The sequence below is a fragment of the Bison bison genome, unplaced genomic scaffold (genome assembly GCF_000754665.1).
Source record: "Bison bison bison isolate TAMUID 2011002044 unplaced genomic scaffold, Bison_UMD1.0 scf7180017864473, whole genome shotgun sequence".
Lineage (NCBI taxonomy): Eukaryota > Metazoa > Chordata > Mammalia > Artiodactyla > Bovidae > Bison > Bison bison.
Genome location: NW_011495034.1, coordinates 13,045,283 through 13,055,398, shown reverse-complemented (window position 1 = coordinate 13,055,398; position 10,116 = coordinate 13,045,283). Strand labels below are relative to the sequence as shown.

Sequence of the window (10,116 nt, the reverse complement as noted above, 5' to 3'; positions counted from 1 at the left end):
GTTCCCACCACAAAAATATATATGTACAGCAAAGTGATTTGTGTGTGTGTGTGTGTGTGTGTGTGTACGAGATGATGGCTGTGTTTTATTAGATGGGAACAGTTCTTTCACAATGTATATAAATATCAAATCATCATGATGTACACTTTAAATATTTTACAATTTTATTTGTCAACTATATCCCAATAAAGTTGAAAAAAAAATACGCCTTTTTTATGATTGCAAAAATAATTTGTAATTAATGTAGACCATTATATACTCTCTAGGCATTTAAACTTGACTAATTCAAAATGAGTTGTGCTATAAATAGAAAATATAGTGCAGATGTTGAAGATTTATTTTTCCAAAAGACTAAAAGTATCTTGATAATTTTTCTGTTCATTACATGTGGAAATGATAAATTTTGAATATATTGGATTAAATAGAATGTATTAATAGTATTAATGTGTTTGGCTCTTTAGACTTTTTTTAATGTGGCTACTAGAATATTTAAATTTACATGTATGGCCTCCATTCTGTTGTAACTGGATAGTGCTAGTAGAGTGAATCCAAATTTACAGAGTTACCGATACTGAAAGTGAAGGGAACCCAGAGATATTTCTTTTTCTTTTTTTCTTTCTTTCTTGTTTTCTTTTTATCCATAAACAAAGTTGTTATTTAAACATTTCTTTTTATAAAAACAAGATTATACTATATATATAGTGTTTATACACTTTATCTTTTTTCTTAAAAACATTTTTTCTCGGATATTTTCAAATCAATTAAGATGCTTTAGGGAAGCTCATGTTTAATAGAGTTTATAATGAATTCTGATATAAAGCAAATAGTTGCTGTGTAAAACTTGCCCTCAGATTAACGTCTTAGATTAATCTGTGTGTGTGTGTGTGTTAGTCGCTCAGTTGTGTCTGACTCTTTGAAACTCTATGTCCTGTAGCCCACGAGGTTCCTCTGTTCATGGGATTATCCTGGCAAGAATACTGGAGTGGGTTGTCATTTTCTTCTCCAGGGGATCATCCCAACCCAGGGATTGAACCCATGTCTCCTGCATTGCAGGCACATTCTTTACCATCTGACTCACCAGGGAAGCCCTTAGATTAATCTGTGTTTTCACAAATCAAGTTTGTGTAGAGGAAGATGTTCCTGCATGTTGCATGGAGAGAAAATACTTTTAAGTATAATTTAATACTTTTTAAGTAAACCTTAATAAAATATATACTCTTATTTTTTTTTTTTTCAGCAAGTTCTGCCCAGCTGGTTGTAGAGACGTACCAGGAGATATTTCTGGGAATGTGGTGGATGGCTATAGAGATGTAAGTAATTGAGGGTAATTTTATGGCAGGGAAGACATTAAAAAGTTAGTGCTTGTTGCTCTGCCTAAATTCTTTACAAAGTAAAGTCAAATAAGATGTAAAACTTTGTAGATAGATGCATAGTTCTCTTTTCTGAAAATAAATGAAATAATAAGTATAAAAATCAAGGTTTTTCATGCATTCATTCCTATTTTTAGCATTTCCAATTAAGCATACTGTAAATGAAATGGTAAACAAAACCCTTTATTATAACTTAAGAGTATAATTCCATCCAATTTTCATAAGAGATCATCCTTTTGTTATAATTTATTTATTGATTTTACTACTCCAATTGCTTCAGGTAATACAGCCAAGGACATGAACATTTTACAGCACAGAATAGTGATGTTGTATCTGGGACCAATGAAGCCATTTGCCCTGCTCTTTTATATTATTCCCCTCCCTCCTTGCACCCCAATTTCTTAGGCCTATTGAAACTGGGTGATATACATTGTTTCCAGAAAAAAATAAACTTACCAGAAATCCTTTTTCTTAAGTACATGTCTTACATTCAGATTCACAATTCTTCATTTCTTACTATTCACAGATTTCTATCCTGGAAATCTGATACCTGATTTTTTTAAATTTACATTACTATTTCAAATAGTTGGGTTTATAGCTCATGGGAAGGGGCTTGAGTTATTAGAAATACGAAAATCTGTACAGTGATGGAAATGTCCTAAGATTTGTTGACATGTTCTTATGCACAGGGAAGATGTACATGCTCTAGGAGCTTGATCATTTATCTCCTACAGGAGGAGGGAAAGTTGGCTTTAGTTTTGCTTTCAGTACCTCCCGATTCTGGAAGCAGCAGGTCTGTGATTTTGCTCATTGTTTCCTTTTTCGTGTGTTTACAAGATTGACACAGAATGTTTACTTGGCCTAGAAACTGAATCTTAGAATGATTTATACTACCTCAGTTCAAAAATTACTTGGCATAGGCTGAAGTACTAAATGACTTTAGGAAGTAAACCACAAGACATAAAAAAGTTAAGGTATAGTTTTCACCTCCTAGCAATGTATAGTTTTAATTTATTTTTTTCCTGTCCTGTGTGAGAAACTTAAGAATTCCATGCAGCAAGAGAAATAGCGTTGTTTCTTTCTTACTTTAGCTGTTTACCCTGCCTCTTCTGGACAGAGCTCTCCTTTTCAGAGTAACAGGTAAATGGTTTCCTGGGTGGTACGTGACCTGGAAATGCTGACTAACAGGTTTCCCATTTGACACACTAGCTGGTTTTACCATTTGCTCTCAGTATGATTTTATCTGGAAGGAAAATTTGTATTTTGAAAACATATCTCTTCAAAGAAGTCAGACTAGTGTCTCTTTTTTGTATATGTTGATATTGTGGGTATATTAGATATCTATTGCCACATAACTATTACCAAAACGTGGAAGCTTGAAGCACATGTATTACCTCTCATGTTCTGTGGTCAGGAGTTTGAGCATGCACTGTGGAGTTCTCTGCTTCAGGGACACTCACTCACCAGGTTGTATCCAAGGTGACACGAGGGCGTCGCTGGGGCTGCAGTTTCATCTGAGGCTCCACTAGGCAAATATTTGCTTCTAAGCTCACATGGTGGTGGTGGTGGTGCCGCTGCTGCTAAGTTGCTTCAGTTGTGTCCGACTCTGTGCGACCCCATAGACGGCAGCCCACCAGGTCCCCCGTCCCTGGGGTTCTCCAGGCAAGAACTGGAGTGGGTTGCCATTTCCTTCTCCAATGCATGAAAGTGAAAAGTGAAAGTGAAGTCGCTCAGTCATTGGTAGCATTCAATTACTGATGGACTGTTGGATAGAGGACCTCAATTTCTTCTTGGTTGGAAGCTATCCTCAGCTTCTTACCATGTGGACTGTTTCAACGTGGCTACTTGCTTTTTTTCCCCCTCCTGATAATTTTCTTTCCATCTCCTGTGTACCATCTTTATTTATTTTTTAATTTTATTGATGTATAGTTAATATATAATTATATGGGCTTCCCTGGTGGCTCAGACATACTTCATTCAGTATGACAGTCTCTAGGTCCATCCATATGAAAAAAAAATTGGTATAGACAGTCTTATATATAAAGCCTAAATAGAGATACAGACATAGAGAACAAACATATGGACACCAAGGGGCAAGTGGTGGTGATGGGAGGAACTGGAAAACTAGGATTGACATATACACTATTGATACTATGTATAAAATATGGCTCCCTGGTGGCTCAGATGGTAAAGAATCTGCCTGCCGTGCAGGAGACCTGGGTTCGATCCCTGGGTTGGGAAGATCCCTTGGAGAAAGAAATGGTAACCCACTCCAGTGTTCTAGCCTGGAGAATGCCATGGACAGAGGAGTCTGGTGGGCTAATAGTCCATGGGGTCACAAAGAGTTGGACGTGACTGAGTGACTGACACAACACAGCACATAAAACAGGTAACTAATGGGAACCTACTGTATACAGCACAGGGAACTCTACTCAGTGCTCTGTGGTGACCCAAATGGAAAGGAAATCCAAAAAAGAGGGAGGGGTACGTACAGCTGATTCACTTTGGTGTACATAATAGAAACCAATACAATATTGTAAAGCAACTGACTCCAATAAAAGTTAAAAAAAAAAAAAGAATTGGTTCATTCTGTGTTGTTTCAAAAGGCAGAACGAAGATCTGGGAGGCCAGTTTCCATAGCATGTAAAGAATAACTGAACAATGCAAAATGAGATAGGGTGTTTCCAGAAACAGCAGGGCCCTAATCACTGAAAATGTCAAGTGTGCAGATTACAGCCTTCATCATGGTGGCCTGGGTGTGTGTGGGAAGCTGCTGTGGGGTGGAGAAAGGGCCAGACTGTTAGGAGGTGTCACAGAAAACTTTCAAGATCATTTACAATTCTGAAGATTCTTAATTCTGTCTCCTTGGCTGGTGAATTAAGGCATCGTACAGTGTTGGCTCAACATGCCAGTTAAGAAATACAGACTTTAAGCTCTGCCTCACCTGGAAACCAGAAATAAAAAGTGCTCAGAACAGTTTTTCTCTTGGCACCTTCTCCCAAGCCTGCTGACTGTACCATTTGCTTTTAAGTGGAACACATCCCTTAACTAACATGTTTCAGTAATTCTCCATTCCCCCCAAATATCCAAGAAGTACTGTAAGTTACAGGGACACAGTGCAAAAAGTGTGTTCCTGATGTAGCAGCGAAAGGGAGAACCCAGGTGCATACACCCGGAAAAAGCCAGAGGCAAATAAATACACCATGTAGGTGAGTGCTTATCTCTGACTGATGACAATATAGTGATTTTATTTTTTCATATTTTCTAAAATGTATATTACTTTTCTAAGGAAAATGTTATCATGGTAATTATGAAGATTGTAACGACATTAAAACAATTCATTGAATAGACTGAGGAATACATTTTTATAATTTTGAACATGTGCTTGCTTTCTTTCTTTTTTTTTTTTGGCTCTGTTGGGTCTTTGTTGAAGTGGCAGGGCTTTCTCTAGTAGCAGTGAGCGGGGCTATTCTCTCTAGTTGCAGTGCATGGGCTTCTCATCGCGGTGGCTTCTTTGTTGCAGAGCATGGGGCTCTAGGTCATGGGCTTCAGGAGTTATGGCACGTGGGCTCTAGAGCACAGGCTCAGGAGTTGTGGCCCATGGACTTAGTTGCCACATGGCATGTGGGATCTTCCTGGACCAGGGATCGAACCTGGGGCTCCTACATTGGCAGGTGGATTCTTTATCACTGAGCCACCAGGGAAGCCGTCTCCATATTATGTTAAAGTGAATCTAAAACATGTACTCACATTAACTTTTAATACTTTGTCAATGCTTTTTAATACAAGTTGTTTTTTCCTAAAGGAAGACTTAAGAAAATGCTCCAGTTCTGGGATGACTTGATAATTTATTTGAGTCTTCTCATGCTGATCTGCTTGGTCATCTTTTGTGGCTCAGAGAACTTGAGAGATGTTTAATTGCACCAACTTACAAGTTCCTGAGCCTTGCAGGTGTTCTCCTCAGCTGTCCATTGCATTCCCTTTCCTGAAGAAATATGTTTAAATTTTTTTGTTTAAGGCAATCACTGATTAATATAGGCTTTCCTGTATTTACATTTCAGTGAAGTGTAGATCCCCAAATAGCTAGAAAACAAAGTATAAATCTATTGTTCAAAATGAAAATTTTTAAAAATCCCAGTTCAGTGAGTATGAATTTTTAAAGATCAAGAAGCAACAGTTAGAACTGGACATGGGACAATGGACCGGTTCAAAATTGGGAAAGGAGTAGGACAAGGCTGTTCATTTAACAGCTTATTTAACTTATATGCAGAGTGCATGCATGCATGCTAAGTTGCTTCAGTTGTGTCCAACTCTTTGTGACCCCATGGCTCCTCTGTCCATGGAATTTTCCAGGCAAAAATACTGGATTGGGTTGCCATTTCCTTCTCCAGAGCATCTTTCCAACTCAGGGGTCAAACCTGCATGTCCTGCAGCTCCTGCACTGTAGGCAGATTATTTACCGCTGAGCCACTGGGAAAGCCTGATATGCAGAGTACATTATGGGAAACGCTGGGCTGGATGAATCAGAAGCTGGAATCAAGACTGCCTGGAAAAATGTCAACAACCTCAGATATGCAGATGATACCACTCTAATGGCAGAAAGTGAAAGGAATTAAACAGCCTCTTGATAAGGGTGAAAGAGGAAAGTGAAAAAGCTGACTTAAAGCTCAACATTAAAAAAACTAAGATCATGGCATCTGGTCCTATCCCTTCATGGCAAATAGAAAAAATGGCAACAGTGACAGATTTTATTTTCTTGGGCTCCAAATCACTATGGATGTTGACTATAGCCTTGAAATTAGAAGACACTTGCTCCTTGGAGGGAAAGCTGTGACAAACCTAGACAGCATATTAAAAAGAAGAGACATCACTTTGCCAGCAAAAGTCCATATAGTCAAAGCTATGGCTTTTCCAGTAGTCAGGTTCAGGTGTGAGAGTTCAACCATAAAGAAGGCTGAGTGTTGAAAAACTGATGCTTTCCAATCGTGGTGCTAAAGAACACTCTAGAGAGTCCCTTGGACAGCAAGGAGATCAAACCAGTCAATCTTAAAGGAAATCAACCCTGCATATTCATTGGAAAGTTTGATGCTGAAGTTGAAGTTCCAATACTTTGGCCACCTGCTGCATAGAGCCAGCTCATTGGAAAAGAACTTGATGCTGGGAAATACTCAAGGCAGAAGGAGAAGGGAGCAGCAAAGGATGAGAGAGTTAGAGAGCATAACCAACTCAGTGGACGTGAATCTGCGCAAATTCCAGGAGACAGTGAAAGACAGAGCCTAGCATGCTGCAGTCCATGGGGTCACAGAGTCGAACATGACTTAGCGACTAAACAACAAGATGAAAAAGCCTCAGCTTTAGAAAACATCAATTTTCTTTAAGTTCGTAGAGTGATTTTTTTTTTTTTTTTTTAAGGAAACAACCTTCCTTCCTGGAAATAACCCAGGAAAGGGCTTACATTTTTATCATGATATTATGGTAGCCAGATCTGGTGGTTATTCTCTTGGGGATGTAGCTTATGTCCTGCCTTTAATATAATGAAAAAATATTAAATACATGTAATTTAATATGCAATAATGTAATGAAATAAATTCCATAAAAGGGGCACATACCACTGGGTACGTCAATGCTAGGGACTGTGAGAAATGAGAATATTTGTTGTCAATGATAACAATAGGTCCCATTGCTTGTTGGCCCATAAACCTGTCCTCTTGTTCCCAAGGAGGCCCTTGGACATGCCAAGTCCACTGAGAGCTCTATACAGGGCAGGGATCCTGGGGTGAAGACCATCTCATCCCCAGGCTGAATTCAGAGGAAGCCAGGTGATCCCAGAGACAGTGGGAATAGCTGCCCAGCTGACACCTGGATCAATCTGCCTTTCATTTAGGGCGGAGAAAGGGAAACAGCCCTGCATCGACCCTGTAATAGTACACAGGGTGCCCTTTAGAATCACAAAGCGATTCTGGACATCACCCAGTCCAACCTTTTCATTGCCCAGGAGAACTGGGAAGCTGGGTCCAGAGCAGTGAGATGACTTCACATCTGGTAGAGCTGGAGGCAGAGACAGGGTGATGCGCTAAATTGCTGAATTTACATTCAGGATGTCTCCATTATAGCTAGCTCCTCTATTTTGTGCCCTAAGAGACTAAAACCATAATAAGACACCTTAAAAAAAATTCATAAAAGATGAAAAGGCAAGCTGCCTTTTTAAAGATTACTATCTTCTAATTCTTTTTTTCCCTCCAAATCAAGAAGGGGGTAGTATCTGCCTCTGTTTCAGCATTCTCTTCTCTTACTTCTTCTCTGTCATGAAATCCTCCCCTTTTTTCACTATGATAGTAGCCATTGGAAAACTGACTCACTTTGCCAAATCTAATCTAGTTCAGGAAATATGAGCTCTCTAAATTAAAGATCACAAAAGTTCTCAATTTTATTGCAACCGCATTGTTGCTGCTGTTCAGTCACTAAGTCCTGTCCGACTCTCTGATCCCATGGACTGGAGCACGCCAGGCTTCCCTGCCTTCACTACCTCCTGGAGTTTGCTCAAACTCATGTCCACCGAGTCGGTGATGCCATCCAACCATCTCATCTTCTGTTACCCCTTTCTCCTCCTGCCTTCAGTCTTTCCCAGCATCAGGGTCTTTTCCAATGAGTCGGCTCTTCTCATCAGGTGGCTAAAGTATTAGAGCTTCAGCTTTAGTATTAATCTTTCCAATGAATATTCAGGGTTGCTTTCCTTTAGAATTGACTGGTTGATCTCTTTGCAGTCCAAGGACTCTTAAGAGTCTTCTGCACAATTCAAAAGCACCAGTTCTCCAGTGTTCAGCCTTCTTTATGGTCCAACTCTCACATCCTTACGTGACTACTGGAAAAACCATAGCTTTGATTATATGGACATTTGTTGGCAAAGTGATGTCTCTGCTTTTTAATGTGCTGTCTAGGTTTGTCATAGCTTTCCTTTCACGGAGCGTCTATTAATTTTATGGCTGCAGTCACCATCTGCAGTGATTCTGGAGCCCAAGAAAATAAAATCTGTCACTGTTTCCACTTTTTCCTCTTCTATTTACTATGATGTGATGGGACCAGATGCCATGATCTTCGTTTTTTTAATGTTGAGTTCTAAGCCAGGTTTTTCACTCTTTTCTTTCACCCTCATCAAGAGGCTTCACATTAGTCACAAAAATATGGTTGGTCTCATTGGTCCTCCTAGTATTATAACCTAAACCTAAGAAAAACTGTCCACTGCAGTAAGGTAAACAGTGTTGGCATTAACACAAAGAGAAACTCCCAAATTCAGTTATGAAACACATTTTAATGAGCTGCTTTTTGGTACTAGCCATCACAGAGAAGTGAGGCATTGCTAAAATTATTTAGGAAAAGATCCTTCTGGACTGCTCAGTCCTGGGCTAATAGCCAGATCACCCTCCCACACTGGTCTGGGCTTGTGGGGGCCGCTGGGCCTGGGCGCCCTGTGAAAAAGTTCCCTTTCCTTCTCCCCAGCCCCACTTCCAATCACAGGGCCACCTGCTAATCAGGGGCAGCCAGGTACCTGCTCCAGGTTCATCACCCCAGCCAGCAGCCATGGAGGGCTGAGTCAGCTGTTAGACTCACTCAGAGGAGATTCAGGAAGTGAGAAGGGGACTGTTGGCCCTGGGTTGCTCTTCATTTGCTCTGAGACCTTCATCCCATTTTCTTGTCCATTGAGTGTTTTGTGGCTGATACTACCATTTTGGTTTTGAAAGTGAAAATCTCTGAGTCATGTCCGATTCTTTGAGGCCCCATGGACTATACAGTCTGTGGAATTCTCCAGGAATCTCTGGGTTGGGAAGATCCCCCAGAGAAAGGAGTTTTGGTTTTGATGCCTTGTTAAATGTCTAATTTTAAAATGAAACTGTGGTATGGAAGTTTCACCTTCTCAAATGATCCTCAAAATGTGCATTTAGTAAAAAAAAGTAAGAAACTGTTGTTGTGGTACAATCGCTCAGTTGTATCTGACTCTTTGTGACCCCATGGACTATAGCACCCCAGGCTTCCCCGTCCTTCACCATTTCCCAGAGCTTGCTCAAAGTCATATCCATTGAGTTGGTGATGTCATCCAACCATCTCATCCTCTGTCATCCCCTTCTCCTCCTGCCCTTAATCTTTCCCAGCATCAGGGTCTTTTCAAATGAGTTGGGTCTTTTCAAATGAGTTGGCTCTTCACATCAGGTGGCCAAAATATTGGAGCTTCAGCATCAATCCTTCCAATGAATATTCAAGGTTGATTTCCTTTAGGATTGACTGGTTTGATCTCCTTGCAGTTCAAGGGATTCTCCAGAGTCTTCTCCAACACCGCAGTTCAAAAGCATCAATTCTTTGGTGCTCAGCCTTCTTTATGATCCAACTCTCACATCCATACATGACTATTGGAAAAACCATAGCTTTGACTAGATGGACCTTTATCGACAAAGTAATGTCTCTGATTTTTAACATGCTCTAGGTTTGTCAATGGCACCCCACTCCAGTACTCTTGCCCGGAAAATCCCATGCACAGAGGAGCCTGGTAGGCTGCAGTCCATGGGGTTGCTAAGAGTCGGACACGACTGAGCGACTTCACGCTCACTTTTCACTTTCATGCATTGGAGGAGGAAATGGCAACCCACTCCAGTGTTCTTGCCTGGAGAATCCCAGGGACGGGGGAGCCTGGTGGGCTGCCGTCTACGGGGTCGCACAGAGTCAGACACGACTGAAGCGACTTAGCAGCAGCAGC

The 10,116-nt window shown here is 40.5% G+C and overlaps 1 protein-coding gene across 1 annotated transcript in view; it reads left to right on the top strand.

Moving 5' to 3' along the window:
• DCBLD1 (discoidin, CUB and LCCL domain containing 1) overlaps window positions 1-10,116 on the top strand; it is a 76,329-nt gene that overhangs the window by 50,229 nt on the left and 15,984 nt on the right. Inside the window, 1 exon segment of the mRNA XM_010861960.1 lies at window positions 1,238-1,310. Within this exon segment, the coding sequence (XP_010860262.1) occupies window positions 1,238-1,310 (73 nt within the window).